The sequence below is a fragment of the Cebus imitator genome, unplaced genomic scaffold (assembly GCF_001604975.1).
Source record: "Cebus imitator isolate Cc_AM_T3 unplaced genomic scaffold, Cebus_imitator-1.0 Scaffold703, whole genome shotgun sequence".
Taxonomy (NCBI): Eukaryota; Metazoa; Chordata; class Mammalia; order Primates; family Cebidae; genus Cebus; species Cebus imitator.
In genome coordinates, this window is record NW_016108018.1 from 297,336 (window position 1) to 316,113 (window position 18,778).

An 18,778-nucleotide genomic window follows, 5' to 3' on the forward strand; every position below is an offset into this window, starting at 1 on the left:
AGGGACATGGCTAGGAAGGGGTCCCCGGCAGGTCAGTCCTGAGTGAGGGACACGGCTAGGAAGGGGGTCCCCGGCAGGTCAGTCCTCAGTGAGGGTCACAGCTAGGAAGGGGGTCCCCGGCAAGTCAGCCCAAGCCCTGACTCTAGGCCTCTGCATCTCACTGCTGCCCAGAGCCAGAACCACTGGCTGCTGTGACGGCTGCCACACTTCTGAGCTGGCCCAGCCAATTCTCCATGAAAAGGGGCTCAAGGAAGGAAAAGGTCTGGCAGCACCCAGCCTTGTCCTGTCTGAGGAACTGATTCCACGAGCCATGAAAGCACCTGGGCCGTGGCCATCAAAGTGCACCACGGGACCACCCTCCCAGGTCTCGTCAGAGCTCGCCACGGGACCACCCTCCGTGTCTCCTGAGAGTTCACCATGGGACCACCTTCCCAGGTCTCGTCAGAGCTCGCCACGGGACCACCCTCCGAGTCTCCTGAGAGTTCACCACGGGACCACCCTCCCGGGTCTTGTCAGAGCTCGCCACGGGACCACCCTCCGAGTCTCCTGAGAGTTCACCATGGGACCACCTTCCCGGGTCTCATCAGAGCTCGCCACGGGACCACCCTCCCGGGTCTCCTCAGTGTTCGCCGCAGGACCACCTTCCCGGGTCTCCTGAGAGTTCACCACAGGACCACCCTCCCGGGTCTTGTCAGTGTTCGCTGCGGGACCACCCTCGGGACCGCCCTCCTGGGTCTCCTCAGAGTCTGCCGCGGGACCACCCTCCCGGGTCTCCTCAGTGTTCGCCGCGGGACCACCTTCCCGGGTCTCTATGCCCTGCATGCAGCTCAGGTGCATACCCAGCGTGGAGACGCTCCTGCTGCAGGCATGGCTCTGGGAAGAGCACTTTGCTCCTGGAGCCTCAGAGGAGGGCGTAGGAAGCAGGTGTCCTGCGCAGTCACCACCGGATGCCGAGGTGGCCACCCCGGTGGGAGCCGTGAGCCGAGGAGGGCCCCTGGGCTCCCAGAGCAACGGCTGCTCCGGGGAAGAGAAAACACGGAGAGGGTGACGAGACCAAAGGAAGCAGCTGCCCCAGCATCTCGAGGGGTGGGCTTAGAACCAAATACGAAAGCTCTAGGCCTGAAAAGTAGAGTGGAACCTTTTCCTTCAGAAGGAACAAAACAAAACACAGCTAAAGAGAAGACTAGGGGTGCCTGCAAGGGCCCTCAGCGACGTGAGGGGCTGGCCTGTGTGGGGGTCGCTCTCTGCAGCCCCTCAACGCAGGCAAAAGGCCGGTAGCGGGGCCTCAGGCAGAAATGGAAACTGGCTCCAACCCCACACGCACCACAGGCTGGGCCGGTCACACCCAGTTCAGACCCGGGCTGAAGTCCAGAAACAGACACAATAACAATCACCCCAGTTTTGTCAGACATCTCAGAGAGCCCCCGTCCCACCCGGGCACGCCATGAGCACCAGACAGGGAGGCGGCTCTCAGCACGGGGCTGAGGACTTGGGCCCACCTGGGGCAAAGGGGGCACCCACGGGACGGGCCTGCATGCAGGTCCCCAGCGAAAAGGATCCTCACAGCGTCTAGACCCCTGACTAACCTCTGGAATTTTCTATGGCGAGTCAGGGCCAAGAGAGGCAATTCTTTATAGGTTGGAGACTATTTGGATAACATAAAAGAAACCACGTGCAGTGGAAAGAACTGGTGTCAGCATCATTCCTCAGTCAATTCCGGGTCACGGCTCTGTTTCTGTCCCCAGCGTGGCTTCGGTCTCCTGGCCCAGCACCCACGTTGTCTCTCGGGACCTGTGACACGCAGGTTGGAGCTGCCGCCGCTCCTAGCTATGTTCCGATGCCACCAGGACACGACTGTCCCTGGAAGGAACAAACTGAGCCTTAGATTCGGGTGATTGATCCAAGTGTGGGATTCAAGCTTGTCCGAAACGAACACTAATAATGCCAAACTTCGGGCGGTGAGAGCTGCAGCCTGGGGATTCCAGCTCTGCACACAGAAACACACCTCATATTTTCAGACACTAATAGAACCACTATTTTTAATAAAACACCCGCAAAGAAAGTCTCCCAGACACTCTGATGCCATTTGACCAATAACCCTTCGGGAAACTGTCTTCCAGGGCTCCAGGCTGAGGAGTGGGCTTCCTGGACATCTACAGCAAAGCCCGAATGTTTGTAACTGTTCACTTTGGACTCCGCCTCACAACCAGAGAAACCCCAAGCCTTCTGTCACAGGTGACGTAACCCTAAGTTCCCCTTCCCCTGTGCCAGAGCCTCTCAGACACAAAGGCTGGAGCCCCAAAACCCCGTCATTCTGCCTGGTCCAGCCTCTCAGGGGCCAGCCACAGCTTCACTCACTGTCCCTGCCAGACACCCGCTGCAGCCTGACGGAGCCACAGCCCCACGTGTAACACGCATTTCCACGAAGAGCACACTTTCCTGAACGCAGGCGAGTTATTCTCCGCCCTGGCGTCCTCCGCAGCCAACGTGGTTCTGACAACATGTGACGCGGAGATTTCTAAGCTCCGCCTTTGCTCCTTACTCCTGTACCCACCTGTGTACACGGCTGCACACTGATGCGTACAGACATGTACATGATGCGATGAAAGACCTCGTGTGTCCTGCCTCGCTCTCTTCCCACCTGAGCGCTCCCGCAGTCCCACAGGTCATCCAGTTAGCAGGCGTGTGGGTCTCACCTTTGATCTGCGTGCGCTCAGCGGGCCTGTGTTCATCATTCTTTTGGTGGTGGTGTTAGACAAGGGCTCTCATTTCGCCTCTTTCTCATCCTATCCTGCGGAGCTGCCTGCAAGTCCACGGGTTTGGCCTGGGCTTAGTAGGTTCCTTGAAGGCCGGAGCAGCCCACGTGTGGATGCCCGTGGCATCACTGCCCTTTCAGCTGCCATCACCCATCAGGCTGTTCTTGCTTTGCTATAAAGGAACACTCGAGAGCGGGTGATTTATAAAAAATCGAGGTTTATTGGTCATGGCTGTGCAGGCTGTACAGGAAGCAGGGAGGCAGCTCTTCTGGGGAGGCCTCGAGAAGCTTCCAGTCAAGGCAGAAGGTGAACGGGGAGCAGACGTCTCCCACGGCGAGAGCGGGAGAAAGGGCGCGATCGTTTAAACCACCGGATCTCGCAAGAACTCACATCGCAAGAACAGCACCAGGAGGACGGCGCTGAGCCGTTCACAACCCACCCCCGATCCAGTGACTTCCCACCAGGACCCCCTTCCACCAGTGTGATGACAATTGGACAGGAGATTGGTAGGGCTGCCCAGACGATCCCAACTCTCCTTCTCCTGTTTGCTACTTGCTGGCTCAGCCACTGGCCACAGATGCTGCTGCAGTAGACATGTCTGTTCATCACCTTGACCTGCAGATGAAAGCTAGAAGCTCCTCCTTCCTTGCACAGCACAGACCCCTGCTCTGACCTGCGTCTGCGCAGGACTAGAGGTGCTCAGTGAGCTGCCCACCGCCCCCCCACCACCACAGTCTACAGCCGCTGTCCAGCCTCACACCCTCCAGAGGTGCCAGCACCTGCCAGGCGTGACACCACATCCCCACGGGACCCAGTGTGCCCCACTCTGTCCACCCAGAGGCCAGAGGCCCATCTACACATCCCACTAGCCCCTCCAGCCAAATTATCTGAGCCCCTCAAAGGCCAGGCCGTGTACCTCATGACACCAGCCCAACTCAAAATGATGCCCTCCCTTTCTGAGGCCTCACTCTCTCCCCGGGGGCAAGTTCAAAGCTACCCCTCCCAGACAGCCAAAACCAAAAACCAAAGCCACCTCTCCAGAGTGAGCCCTCCCGCATCTCAGCACTCTCCTATTAAAGTGTAGCTCTTTTTCGATTTACATATGTGCTTACATAGAAGTCCGATTCATTACAGACTAACAGATGCTTCAAATTCTACTAGAATCATAAATACCTCCTGTCTACGAAGATCTTTGCTCATCTAGTCTCATTAACTGCTCCAAAAAAGGTACTGGCCTCCATTTTCCCAAAGAAACCAAGGCAGAGAGAGGTGAGGGAATTCTCAAGAAGCGTGGGCAGCACGCAGCGTTGGGTGTCTGATTCCAAGTGGGTCTGGACGTCCGCCTCTCCTCTGACGGCTCCAGGAGCTCTCCCCACAGAGGCCGCAGAGCCCGCACGCCTTGCTCCATCACTCGGCTGCCTTCGCCTTTGAGGCCGCAGCACCGGCCACCTCGCTTTCGGCTGCTGCAGCCAAAGGCCATCTCCTTTTCAAGCACATACACATCTGTGTCTAAAGCACGACGCGCCACCAGAAAGTGCAGTGCGGCAGCGCAGGCAGACGCTGTCGATCCGCTCTGTGCTCATGAGCTCCAAAAGCCTCATTCGCTTCCATTAGCTTCAAAGAGGCAAATCAGTGTTTCCCACCAACGCCAGACTCCCCTCCAGGGAGGACGCCCCGGGGCTGCCTCCAGGCCCAGGCTCTGCCCACCAGTGCAGCACCCCGGCTCACCCACCCGCCAGGCACGTTTCGCTAACAGGCCTGGGCGCTGGATGGGCGGCTGTGGCACTGCTCAAAGGATTGTCTCTGCATGGCCAAACTATGTCTCGGGCCTCCCAGGCCTCTGTCCGCCCCCACAGACGGCAGCCCCTTCCTTCCACGCCTGAACACTGACTGCCTCAGGTCCCTAAAGTCACCGAGTCTCGCTGTTCTCCAGCCCTCCATTCAAGGTCAAGATCCCAGAGAAGAAACAGCTCTCTAGACTGACAGACAGGCTGCGGTGCTGAGCACCTGTGTCCCAGCCACTCAGGAAGCTGAAGCAGGAGGATCCCTTGAGCCTGGAGTTGGAGACCAGCCTGGGCAACATAGCAAAGTCCAGTCTCCAAGAAAAGAAAATTAATGGGCAGTACTAAGTGGCGAGGAGAAGAAGAACTCAGATCCCAGAGCGCGTGGGGCCGGGCCGCTCAGGCCCAGCTAGGTCCATGGGTGTCCGTTTCTCAGCCTCCGAGTCGTGGCGTTTCAAGAATTGAGATAAAATGAGCTAATACACGGAAACCACCCTTCCGCATTAGCACCCCACCTGCACACCCACCCCCGCACGGAGGCCCACTCCCCTCCCAGGCAAAGCTGGGGCCCAGGCTGGACCCCTGCTGCTTTCAAGGTGCAGGGAGCCCTGTGCCTTCGTCCTCAGGAGTTAAAAATAGCACAGGCAGCTTAGCTGAGCTCGGTTAATAAAATACCCGAGTTAATTTTAGCATTAGGGGAACCTAAGATCTCGGATGCTGAGCCCCTTACATTGTCAAGTAGACACGGGAAAAGCCACAGCCCTCCCCACGTCACAAAGTGCGAGTGAGCCTTGGCCCTGTGGAGACACTGTCAGTACTTTCCCTTACTAAGCAGACCATCCCCTAATTCGATGCCTGCAACAGCCCTGTGACCAGAGGCCTCCAGCTCCCGTGGGGGAGTCATCAGCTGCCACTTCCAGCAGAGCTGGCCCGGAGCCTGACCTCTGATCTTCCAGCCCACGAGCTGGGGCCAGGGAGCCACAGCCCAGGGGTCCCTCTAGGAGCCCCACTTGTCATTCTCCCTGTTCTCACCTGGTGCCACCTCCTCCTGCTTTGGTGGGATTCTGTTTGTGATCAGGAGAGGAATGGCTGGGCTGGAGGCCAGCGCCCCCCACCCCAGCCCACAGTGCCCTGTGGGCCTGCAGGCACCAGTGGTTCTGACGCTTCAGTGTTGGGCCAGACTGGCCGTGGGCCTTCTTCATGGGCACGCTCCAGCGTCACAGGAAGGGACTGAGAGCCCTGTGGAGCCAGGGGTGCTGAGTCCAAAGGAGAAAGAAGTGAGTGACCAGAGAGCCACAGGAAGCCCCGCAGCGGAGCACGTGGCAGGCCAGGCCCCCCAGGGGCAGCATTCCAGGGACATGGCTGCCTCCAGCTCCACAGCAGGGTCGCAGCAGTGCAAGGGCCTTTCCCGTACTGGGTCGCAGGGCAGCTTTTTTCTAAGAGATTGAGAGAAACTCCTTGTGTGTTGCTCTTTATTGAGCACGTGCATCACGATGAGGTGCCACGTTTAAAAACAAGCAGTAAGTACTGTGGAAACGGAAAGCATTGCTGGGAGGGGAGGAAGCACCGTGCACCTCGGGGGCGGGGCCCCAAAACAACCCGGGGTCATGGTGGAAGTGCCCTGTGGGTCCCTGACTCACAGAAAGTCAGAAGCACTGGCTTCCTCAGAGCCGATGGCATAGGAAGTGTGGCTCAGCCATGCATGATACACAGACTCTGCTGTCAAAGGTAATGACTGCTACCAGACACACAGTGTTTAAGGTGAGTGCACAGAACGACAGATCCACAACGATTCTACAAAACTGAAGTGCAGAAAGATTCTTCCAGACAGACTCCAAAGTGTTCCCATGAAAACACCTCACTTCTGCGTGGTGCTCCCTCTTCTTACCTCACTTGCAAAAGGTGGAGGGACAAAGAAAGAGGAAGGGGAGAGGGATTTTCCCAATTTCAGCGTCTGAACCAGACCACAGACCACCACACGCTTCAAAGCTATTTGGGAATTTAAAAGGCCAATGCCCCTATACCTTTGAAAAAGCTCCCAATCCCTGCAAAGACATTCTGCCTTCGCTTCTTGGTAACAGTACTACTAGAATTGCTTCTGGTATAACTTGAGGGCAGGGTGCTAACTTAAGCCCAGATGGCACTGCCTTGTAAGTTCTCACCGGATACAGCAGACAATCATTGCCTGCCTTCTGCAAGTGGAAAATGAGGTTATGAAGGGGAAGACACTGGCCCTGGGTCACACAGAGTCACTGGCGAAAATCCAGCATGCCTGGGGATGAGGCTCGGAGGTGAATGACCATGAGGGGCCCTGAGATCAACCACAGGGGCACCGACTTCTCTGCACCTTCAAGGCCAGGGACTCAGGCAGGGCAAGTCAGAGCCAAGGTTGGCCATGAATTCGGATTAAAGAAAGAAACTGAGGAGCTGAGTGGACCCCAGCACCTGCGCCACTCAGGGTCACCCTGAGCCCCAGGGTGTCAGGCCGGCAGCACAGTTACATGAGACTAACCCCAAACCAGAGCACCCACAGGTCACCCTCGGGGTCTCCAGCCAGACTGCATCTCAGGAGGCAGCAGCACGCCCCTACCTACTTGGGGCACAGATAGCCCCCAGGCAGCCGGCCCTGCAGGTGGCCTCTGGAGGGGAGAGGAAATGGAGCTTCTCCTCGCTGGAAAGACATCCAGGGAGTCAGGCAGCTGGCACTCCAGCCTCTCTACCCATCCTCACTGCTGATGCCCCCGGGAGGGTCAGAGGTTCAAATAATATCCAGGCCCCACATGGTATTAGCAGCGTAAGCCTCAGCTGAGCCAGGGTTTCACAGGCTTGTTTAAGTGGAGCTCAGAGCCTCCAGAACTCCTCCTCTCCGAGGGATCCACCAGGTGACCTCCGCCTGCCCGCACGCCGATGGCACTGCCCTCTGGAACACTCAGGGTCTGAGTATCTGGTCTGAGACTCTGGTCTTCCCTCATCCTCCTGTTTGAGTTCCCATGCCTTCTGTAAAGTCCTCGCGTGGACTGAAGCACCAGAACCCTTCCTGGAGTAAACAGTGGCCAGGGCCCCCCAGCCCTGAGCCACAAAGCCCTGGCCACTTCTGCCTGCTGCCCTGGCACCGCCCCACAGGGGCACCCACCTCCAGCCCTCCTGCCCCGGGGGTGAGGAAGCCCGGGGCTTCTCACACTTCTCCGGACTCGCTGGCTGAGCCAAGCAGCCTTGGCTGGAGGAAATTGACCCCCACAGGCCGACACCTTTCCCCGCCCACAGCACGGGGACCTCAGACACTTCAAGGAGCGCCAGCCCTGGCTTTCTTGTATGAAAGTGACAGCAGATTTAAACCACATTGACAAAAGAAATCCCTCCCCTCCGGACTACTCAAGACGGAAGTGCTGCCGCATTCTAGCTGCAGCCTTCTGTGCCAAATATCAAGGCAGTGTCTCAGCGATGTTCCGCAAACCAAAATAAAGCCAACCGGAAACAGCCCGCTGATTTAGGGGAGCCGGAATTTCTCCGGCAGCATCAAATGTCATCAACAACTGACACTCGGCCTGTCCCCAGGCCTGCTCACACGGAAGAGGCCGGCTCGGTGGGGGAAGGACCGTGAGGACCCGGCGCTCGGCCCTGGCAGCCTCTCCAGCCTGAACGGCCCGCGGTCCAGCACATTCATGGCGTGAAAACGGATCCGTCACTGCAGGAAACGGTCTTGCTCTGGGGGAGGAGGAGGAGTTCCACATCACTCTCCCGATATAAAACCACCAGGGAAACGCAGATCCCTCCAGATAAAACAGAAGTCCAGGCACAGCCCCCTCTCCGGAAACGCCTCCCAGAGCCCACTTCAGAAGCTGCTGAAGCCCAGAGAAAAACCGCAGCCTCGGAGGCCCTGGCGGCCACCAGCTCGCCCGACAGTTCTCAGTGGAAGGGGCCGGTGCGGGTGGGCCCGGTGTCTCCCCGCCCCGCGAGACCCCTCAGCCAGGGCGCCCCACCAGCACACAGGAGCGCGCACATGTACTCACACACACCCACAAACACATGTACACACACATGCCCACACACACATGCACACACCCCCACAAACACATGCACACACATGCACACACACAAACACATGTACACACACATGCACACACACACGAACACATGTACACACATGCACGCACGCCCACAAACACATGCACACGCACATGTACACACACCCACAAACGCACACACACATGCACACACCCACAAACACATGCACACACACACGGACACACACACGAACACATACACACACACGTGCGCACACAAATACACGCACGTGCACACACGCACCCACAAACACACGCGCGCACACAGGCACAGTCGCGCGCACAGCAGCAGCAGCAGCAGCGCGCCCAAGCCCACCCCTGGGGAGAGGCGTGAAGGAGCCTCCACATTCCCCGAAAGGAAGTTTCTGGGCGCAGCGGGAAAGGCAACCCCGGACGCCAGCGGAGCTGACACCTGAAGTGCCGGCGCCCGGCAGCCCCCGGCGCGCGCCCCCGCAAACACGCGGACAGACGCCCCCTCCGGCGGGGACCCCGCCTCCTCCGCCGCTGCCAGGGAGGGACCCGGGCCGCTCCGGGCGCAGGGAACCGCGTCCCCCGGGGCCGCTCGACCCAGCCCGAGCCCGGGGGACGCGGGGAGCCCGGGAGGGGCCGGACCTGCTGGTCTGCGGGGAACGCGCCGCGCCTGGAGGGCGTCTCCGCCGGGGTCCGCGGGAAGGATCCGGGGAGGGGACGGGGTCGGGGGCGGCGCTGCCGGCGGACACTCACCGATCTTGATCTTCACGCTCTGGAAGACCCGGAGCCCCTCGTCCTCCACCGCCATGCTGCGCGCCGCGCCCGCCGAGCCTCGCCCCGAAGCGCGCGCCGAGCCGGGCAGCGCGGGCCGAGCAGCAGGAGCGGCGCCGGAGCCCCGAGCGCGGCCGAGGGTCCGCCCGCCCGCACGGCCGCCCGTTGGCCGAGGGCGAGGGCGGGGACCAGGAGGCTCCGCCCGCGGCCCGGCCCCGCTCCCCACTGGCCCGAGCCCGGCAGGGCGGGGCGGGCGGGGCGGGCGGGCGGCGGAGGGGACCGGGGGGCGCAGGGAGCGGCTTCCCGGAGGCCTCGGCCCCGCCCCCGCCCCGTGGAGGGGCCGCTGAGCGGAGGGGACCCCCGCGGGCTCCTGGCGGAGGAGACGAAGGGAGGTCCCGGCCCTGCCCGGGCCCGCTGACCGAGGCTGAGCGATTCACTCGCAGACGAACTTGGCAAAGAAAAGTTCACGCATGAGGACCTGGCAGGAGAGGAATCCCCCGCCCAGCCTCAACTCCGGGGACGCGACCCGAAGGCACCTGCTGCAGACCCACGGTGGGGGCGGGGAAACACACACAGCCACCCCTCACAGAAGCCGGCATGGTCAGGTGACCCCCCCAGCACACCTGCAGACCCCAGCATGGGCAAGTCCCCCATAGCACTCCTGTGGACCCCAGCGTGGGCAAGTCCCCCCCAGCACCCCTGCGGACCCCAGCATGGGCAGGTCCCCCCAACCCCCTGCGGACCCCAGCATGGGCAGGTCCCCCCGACCCCCTGCAGACCCCAGCATGGGCAGGTGCTGCCCTACCCTCCCTTTCTTCTGTCTTGATGTCTCCTCCTCCCTGACCTCTCTGAGGAATGTGTTTGTACATGTGTGCTCTTTTAGGTGTGTGTACAGACTGAGACTCTGCACTCCTTCCTCTACCTCACAAAACTTCATTGCACCCAGTGCCACACATATGCCCTATACATATATACATACACACACACACACATACATACACACACTACACATACATTCACACACACATACATATACCACACACACACATACATCCACCACATATACGCTACATATACACATACATACACATATAGATGAACACACATACATACTCACACCACGTATACATAGACCACACATACACACACCACACATATACACACAGATATACATACATACACCACACAACACACACACATACATACATCACAATACATGCACACATACATCCATCACACATACAAATATACATACACACACCACACAGACATACCACACACATACTACACAAACACGCATACACACACATACACGTACACACACACATACACACACCTACATGAATCCACATACACAAACACACACACACATACTGCGTAGAGAGGAACAGGAGCTTCATGAAGATAGAGGCCTATTTTTACCCACTGCTTTCTCTTCACTTTCTAAAAAGTGGTTCCATGTGCTGAAATAATTAATGGCCTTTCTTCCCCTGACTGCTGGGAGCCTGCAGCCACATAGGCCTCTCCTGTCCTCAGCCCCTGCATGCCTGGTGCTCGCCAGGGCTGAACAGGAGTTAAGGTGACACCCCTGGTTCCAACCCTGAGCCTCCATGTCTAGCACTGGCCCTGGGTGGCATCTGCAGTGGGTGCTCTGGGTGCCATCCACAATCCTACTTTACGACAGAGACCATGCTTCCCCTTGGGCCACTCTGGAAGCAACCCAGCTCCTGTGTTACGCAGAGTTCAGCAGAGTCCTCTGTGGTAGCCCAGCCACAGAGCTGCTTCTCTGTCGCCCCTCCACCCTCACAGGCCTGCGGATAAGCTCAACCCACATCTCCACTTCGGTGTCTGTTTCCAGGGGCCAGCTGGGGCCAGCAGTGAATCTCCAGGCTGCAGCGGTGGCAGCCGGGACGGGAGCCCCTTGGAAGGAAATGCACTGGCAGCTGCAGCATCTCGGGTGCTGGAGAGTTTGGGAAAGTCGCAGACCCATGGACTATGGAATCAGGTGGCTCCTGCTGAGGGCAAGATAATGAGAAGATCACCACCTGAAACAAAAGGGTGGCACATTAACCAGCCTCGTCGGTGGCACATAAGACACTCATCTCCTGTGTAAGACATTCATCACATAAGACACTCATCTCCTGTGGCCAGAGGAGAACCAAAAAACTGATCAGAGCTAGGATTTAACTGAAGACAGAGCTTCAGAGAATGCCAGGTGCTCAGCCTCAGAAGGTGCTGTTCCAGAGCTGTGTACTCAGTTTCAGAAGGCGCTATTGCAGGGCCGTGTGCTCAGACTGGGAAGGCGCCGTTCCAGGGCCGGGTGCTCGGACTCGGAAGGCGCTGTTCCAGGGCTGGGTGCTCGGACTCGGAAGGCGCTGTTCCAAGGTCTGGACCCTGGCTGGGAAGAAGGGAGGCCCTGAAACTTGGGATGGGGCCATCTGAATGAATGCACTCAAAAATCTTGAATCCCAGATTCCTGTAAATCTGCTGGGCTGAAGAGGTGTCACATTTCTCCTCTTAAGGGAAAATGCTGTTTGTGTGCTTGAAGACGCTGCAGAGACCTCTGCAAGATGGTACGGACATGCCTGCTACCACCTCCAGCTCCATTCCCCCAGGTCAGCATCACCAAGCTGGAGAAGCGCTGTGGCTGAAAATGGAGGAAGAGACACTCAGCCAAGGAGCTTCAGAACCAAAAGGTATGCAGCAGCATGATCCAGGGGTAAATGCAGAACTGGATCCAAAGAACGCTGGATTCAGGGGAGGCAGAAGGTAGAGTTTGATGCTGTTAGAGTTCATTGACATGGGCACATTTGACCATGACACAGAGTTTAGCACCTGGGAGGTGCTCCGTGTTGCTAGGATGGCCTTTTGAACTTATAAAATAAAGCAATGTCCCACATTAAGCAGTGGTCGTCCGGATTGGAAATGGAGCATCATGGTCTCGTTCTCGTCTTCTTGAAATGCACAGAGAGGAAAGATGCAGCCTAGACCGCCGAGTCACCAAGCAGACAGCTGCCGTCCTGGAGGGTGGCCGGGCTGGGTCTGCAAGTGTCACAGACGAGAGCTGTCCTGGAAGGTGGCTGGGTCTGCAGACGTCCCCTTGAGGGCAGCTGGGTCTGCCAGTGTCTTTGTGTAAGTGACATATAAACTTGTGCTGTGTAAAGCCAATAAAATTTGGGAATCATTGGCATAGCCCAAGCCTAGCTATCCTCACTAATACCAAACCTTAATTGAGTTTATATGGGATTTTATTTGATTAATTACAATGTCAATCTGAGCTAATAGTAAAATAGAACTCCATGTATTTAAATGCATTCACCTGTTGAATGGATTTGTGTAATGCCTCGATGCTAATTATAAAATCCATTCTATCAAAATGACCATTTTTTGTCATAATAAAGTTAACTTATCTTTTACCCTAATTTGCCAAACATTCCGTTGCTTTTAGGGGACACCCCTGAAGTAAGCAATTAACTAGGCTTCAAATCTTTGCCCGAAGTCTAAAAGGAGAGGGGTGCCTGGTCAACATGATTTGGGATGGGAATTTACTGTCAAGGCCCTATTCTGACACTGCAGCTCCCACAGCAGAGCCTCTGAGGGAGCACAGACAGCCTGGAGCTGTGGGGTGTCCTGCATCTGACCCGAGGGGCCATCACTGGAGACCCAGCAGAGAATGCAGCAAAAGCCTCACACTGCTCTTGAAATGGATTCCATTGACAGACTAAGAGCTGCTCCGTCTGCGAAACGTTAGATTGAAGCACTCTACATAATGAAAAACATTAAAAAGGCAAACCTGTGCCCTCATGTCCCCTGCTGTGACTCAGTATCGTTTCTCCTTCAAGGTTTTATCCATATTCGCACACAGTTTTATGCAGCAGTAGTGCATGTATCTGAATATTTGCCCTGTTAAGCAGCTTATTATTGAACAAAGCTCATTGAGCACCTGGGCCGTGTCCACCTGCCAGGCCCTCTGGGATAACAGAGAAAGAGAGCGCGGCCCTGAGATCGAGCTCACACCGCCCACCCGCTGGAGAGCGTGTCTTTCTGCAGCCTTCCCCTGCCCAGGGCTGGTTCAGGGCGGAAAGGTGAGGCCGGAAAGAGCCACCAAAGGGAGCCCTCGATGCGGGCAGCAGTGGGTGTGGACACGGTGGCGGCACCGCACAGAGCACTGAAAGCCTCCTGCCTGGCTGAGGAGAGCTGCCCGTCTCTCCGAGTGGCCCATCCTAGGTACCCTGGAGCCTCACAAGCTCAGTCACCAACGTCCCAGCTTCAGGGAGGGGTGGGGCAGGAAATTCACCACCACATTGTGCAGGGCGGAGATGGGAGGGCAGAGGGAGCCACTCAGGGCCCCCTGCAGAAGCCGTGGACGAATGCTGTGAGTGCCACTCGGCCCACAAATCCCTGGCGCCTTGACTGTGACGGTGACCACGGCTGCTTTTATTATACCCAGGATAGTGCGTCGCTGCACAAATTACCTTTCATTTCTTCAAAGTTTCCTGTGAACCTAACTCACCTCCCCAGATGGTCTCCCAATTTCATCATCTGTAAACTGCAGGGCTGTGCCAGGGCTGAGTTGCCTGTGGTGGGTGTCCTGTGTCTGGCAGACAAGAAACAGGCAGCTAGAGGTAGCTTTTCTCTCGGTGATTTTTCCCGAGAGCACGGGTGGGCGTTTTTCCTTTCTGCCATCCCCCTGCCACTGCACACTGCGTGGAGCCCCTGGTGGATCTGCAGATCTAACTCTTGTGCCGACATAAACCACAGCAGGGCCACAGAACAGAAGCCAAGGCATGGCATCATCCCTGGGGCCCTGGGCCGAGAATCTGTGGGGGAGCCCCCGCAGGACGCTCAGCCTTCTCCCACCCACAAGGAAGGCTGTAGATTAGGACCATCCCAACTCCCTCTCTCCCTGTCCTGTGCCCCGAAGGCCTGAAGGGAGCTTGGCCCGGGGGCGGGGAGGTGGCCTTGGACCTCCCGCCCTTCACAGGCACATTCATGCTGGGGGCTGCCTCCCTTAGCAGGAGGAAAATACCTTCAAAATGTGCAATGCATGAAAACACAAATGCTCACTGCAGATGCATTTGTGAGAGCAAAACACTGGAGGCAACCTTCAGCCGGTCCTCAGCAGGTGAAGGCCGCGTGGAAAGCAGACGCCAGCGGGTGCAGCGTCGCAGGCGAGCCTCAGGGGACCTGGGCTGAGTGACGGGAGACGACCTCAAGATGACAAAGGCACAGAAACAGAAAACAGGTCAGTGGTTGTCAGTGATTGGGGGTCAGGGGTCGGGGAGGCGGCGGGAGGGGGCTGCGGCTGGAAAAGGGGCAGGAGAGATGCTTGTGGGATGGAAATGTCCGGCCTCTGCACAGGGATCTGCACAGGGGACACAACTGCCCAGCCCTAGACAAACTCACACTCATGTGCGCACACACTCACACAAGCAAACCCACACACGCACACTCCTTCACACACTCATACACACAAGCACACTCCCTCACACACATGTGCACACACTCCCACACACACACACTCATACACACAAGCACACTCCCTCAGACACATGTGCACACACTCCTCACAAACAAGCACACACACATGTACACATACACACCCTTCCTCACACACACTCCCTCACACATGCAAGCACACACACATTCACACACAAGCACACACATGTACACACACACTCCCTCTCCTCACACCACATGCAAGCACACACACACACACAAGCACACACATGTACACATACACACCCTCCCTCACACATGCAAGCGCACACTCACACACATTCACACACGCAAGCACACGTGCACACATACACTTCTTCACACACATGCACACACACATATACACACCCTCACACATGCAAGCACACACTTATTCACACACATGCACACACACAAGCACACCGCCATTCACACATACTCCCTCCCTCACCCACACATGCAAGCACACACACATGTACATGCTCACACACACACTCCCTCACACACTTGTACACACACCCCCTTCACATATACCCACAAGCACACACACATGCATACACACTCCCTTACACGCACTCACACACATGCCCACACTCACACAGAAGCACACACACGCACACATCCACACACGCACACATACACATACTGACACACACACACACACACACGAGTGCAGGTGCAGCTGGTGCCATCCCCGCAGAGCACTGGATCCCATTGGTGACCGCTCCCTGCTTTGCCAGATGCTGCTGTGGGGGGTCTGGGTGAAGGGCCCAGGTTCTCTGCATCATTCCTTATGACTGTGTGAATCTGCAATCATCTCAAAAGAGAACTGTTTAAAGCAAGAGGATGATGTGGCAGTGGACACCAGCACCCCGGCCCCGTCCTGCTCCTGCCACAGCCCCCACCTGCCCAAGGCCTCCACTGTGGGAACTCAAACCTCCCTCACAGGAAGGGTGTGACCTCGTGTTTACCAGCCCTGCCCTGAGTGGGTATGGGTGCCTTGTTGTCATGAGAGGAAGCTTGAGGCTGGGAGAAACCTCAAGGTCTTGTGGGCGCAGTGTTGTCCTCGCGGTTTGACTGCAGGAAGCCTCACAGCGGCTCCGAGATGGGTGGAGGGCAGCTGCTCCACGCCGTGACCCTGGCTCCTGCTGCAGGCTTTCCTCTAGGGCCCCTGTTCCAGAACCTTCTCCCTCTCAGGGCACTGTGTCTGCCCCTCAGGAAGCAAGCAGGCTTTTTGCAGACAGGCTCTCTCCACCCTATGGGAGGCATGGCTGTCGGGCAGCCGGCTGGCGCCCCACTGCTCTCCAAGCCAACCAGCCCCAGGTGTAAAAGGAGCTAAATGTGTCCAACCTATTGAAAGACCCACAAAAGCGAAAACACCTCAGCCCAGGGCCCAATACACACATGCAAAAATTTCATGAAACAACGTTTATCCCAACTAGACAGGCTGCATCCTGGTGTTTTACACTCTGCTCTAGCTTCTTAGACTAGCCTAGTGAACTGAGCTTCTAAATGAGTGTCCGACCCCTCAACCAGATGGTGTGAGCAGCGGCTGTGCTGGAAGTGCTGGCTCGTGAGGACCAATCATTATGTGTTCAGGAATTTTGCAAGCTGGTTGTTAAAGAGAGCCATGACTAAAAACTCAATTCCATAGGTTTATAGAGCTTATGAAATTACACAAACCCACACTCTGGGGTCACTGACGTCTGTGACGCGGTGGAAATACAGTCGCGCACCACAGCACAAAGCTTTGGTCAGCCCGGCTGGTCCCACAGGATTGCAGCAGTGTTCTCACTGTCCCCTCCCGTGCTAGCTGTGTTTAGATGCACACATACACCACACACTGCATACACATACTGTGTTGCAGCCACCCGCGGTGTTCGGTATGGGAGCCTGCACGCAGATCTGTGGCACAGGAGCCCTGGCTGCACCACGCGGCCTCACTGTGAGGAGGCCGGGCCACCTGGGCATGTGCACGTCACTGTGAGGCCCGCACAGTGAAATCACCTGGACAGGCCCTTCTCAGCGTGTATCCCTGTCGTGAAGAGACACTCAGGGAGTGCTGCTCTGGGCCTCCTCCCGCTGGGAGGGTCTCACTGCCCTTCCCCACCCTGTCTTTTCCAGAGTCATTCCTTAAACCTCGGCCCAGTAGTGACTGGCAGTTTGAAATGCCCTATTCAAGTCAACTCCCCTCCCTGGCCCAGTCCATCTTTGTGCTTCCTGTGAAGAGGCTGAAGGGAGGCCATGGGGGCCCCACGTGTGGCTGGGAGAGGTGCATGCTTCAGCTCGGGGTCCACAGCTGCCACCCCACAAGCTCCTGCCTCTCGACTCTCATGCCCGCCCCAGAGGTAAGGACGGTCTGCGCACAGCCCGTCCTGCAGGGGGGCTCTGCAGCTGGAGCAGGCACCCCGCCCTGAGTGGCCCCCTGAGATGTGGCTTCGTGAAGGGCTGGGGCAGATTCTGGCTCCAGGCACCTGGACTCGCCCGCCCAGGTCCAGGACCTGAGGCACAGAGGCTGGGCTGATTCCCGGGGGCCTCACTGTGCCCTCCCCGAGCAGCCCCCAGGGAATTTGCAGGATGTGCGGTCTTTGAGGGGCCGTGTCCTGCAGAGCTTCCTATTTGCCCCTTTCAGATTGATTGAAGAAAGCTTGGGGGTCAGGAGAAAGCGGAGAATGAGGATGAGTGAGAACGTGAGCCACTCCCCAAGGCCGCCTCTGAAGACAGCCTCTGACAGGGGAGGCTCCTGTGTGGCTTCGAGGTCACTGGGCCGACCGGGTTTCTGCCCTTACAGCAGGTTAACAACAAAACTTCAACCCCAACCCCAGTGGCTATGAAAGCAGCATCGGGGTCCTGGGACGAAGTCACTCCTAATCCCGCCTCTGCTACATCCCAGCTGTGTCTGTTCCTGTGTTCCCTTCCTGCAGTTTTCCTCCACAGCATCCGTGTTCTCATGGGGTTCTAAGGCACTAGAGGCTCCAGCCACACACCATGCTCACAGAAGCTAAAATTCGTCTCCCCCACCGAAGAAAAAAAAGCAACCAGGCACTCTTCTTCATTCTGAAAATTGAAAATCAGGCTTTTTATTTGTTTGTTTTGTTTTTAACCTCGTACAGTATCGTTTCTAAACCACAGACAGTGAATCCAAATCTGAAGACGGAATAGACTGAGCCTCGGGGATGCTCGGGCTCATGTCACCTGTGCCCACCCCCTTGATTTACCACCCTTGAAAGAATGCTCAGTCTCAGCCATGGCCAGTGGCAGCCCCTGCCTTCTGCTCTCTGCGAGGAAGGGCCTTGAGGGCAGCAGTGAAGAAATGCTCTGAATCCTCGGAACAGCTCCAGAGACCAGTGGGCAGGCCTTGTTCATGTGTGTGGGCCTGACTTCCCCTGGCCTGACTTCACATGCACACGCACACACACAGATTACCCACATGTCCATTCAAACAAGCAACTTAATAACAAGGAAATTAAAAAAAGAAAGATGATTAGACCCAAATGAGAATCACAAGGTGGATCCCAGTGAGAGCAGCCTGCCGCATCACAATCACTGCTGTGTCTGAGAACAGGACTTTCCAATTTGGCAGCTGATCCAAACTGATGCCCAGGACCTATTTTAAGCAGTGAATCAAAGATCACAGAAGTTAGAGATTGGCAAGCTTTCAATGTCAAGGAGATGCAAAGCCTAAAAACAGTTTCTGAGCCACGAAATTAGAGGGAACAGCCTTGCTGGTGAATTTTCCAGAATTCCACAAACAATTAAGAAGTCCCAGGGTAGGAAGCACATACAATTTTCTTTGTTTTCTTTGTCTGCTAAGTTGGTTTAAGGCACAGAGTTGAGAAGACAGGTAAAAAGAAGCAACTGTTCAAGGCCCAAGGAGAATCCAGAATCGACCCAGTCCCCCAGGAGAACCCAGAATCCACCCAGCCCCCAAGGAGAACCCAGAATCCACCCAGCCCCC

At 57.0% G+C, this 18,778-nt stretch overlaps 1 protein-coding gene and 1 long non-coding RNA gene across 4 annotated transcripts in view; one reads left to right on the forward strand and one right to left on the reverse strand.

The window, feature by feature from the left end:
• RASA3 (RAS p21 protein activator 3) overlaps nucleotides 1-9,518 on the reverse strand; it is a 133,413-nt gene extending 123,895 nt beyond the window's left edge. The window contains exons 1-2 of one of the 2 annotated variants that reach the window (XM_037735004.1): nucleotides 2,697-3,152; nucleotides 1,587-1,860 (exon numbers count right to left, since the gene is read on the reverse strand). Coding sequence is in view for 1 of the 2 variants with exons in the window: in XM_017518757.2 (XP_017374246.1) it covers nucleotides 9,325-9,379 (55 nt within the window). In the remaining variant the exon portion in view is untranslated. Of the gene's footprint in view, nucleotides 1-1,586; nucleotides 1,861-2,696; nucleotides 3,153-9,324 lie in introns of those variants that run through there. The other variant, XM_017518757.2, reaches the window with a different exon arrangement.
• Nucleotides 9,519-9,676: 158 nt separating this feature from the next.
• Nucleotides 9,677-18,778, forward strand: part of LOC119469556 — an 11,312-nt gene continuing 2,210 nt past the window's right edge. Inside the window, exons 1-3 of one of the 2 annotated variants that reach the window (XR_005198382.1) lie at nucleotides 9,677-9,947; nucleotides 11,201-14,587; nucleotides 17,453-18,590. This is a non-coding gene — a long non-coding RNA (uncharacterized LOC119469556). Of the gene's footprint in view, nucleotides 9,948-10,610; nucleotides 14,588-17,452; nucleotides 18,591-18,778 lie in introns of those variants that run through there. The other variant, XR_005198381.1, reaches the window with a different exon arrangement.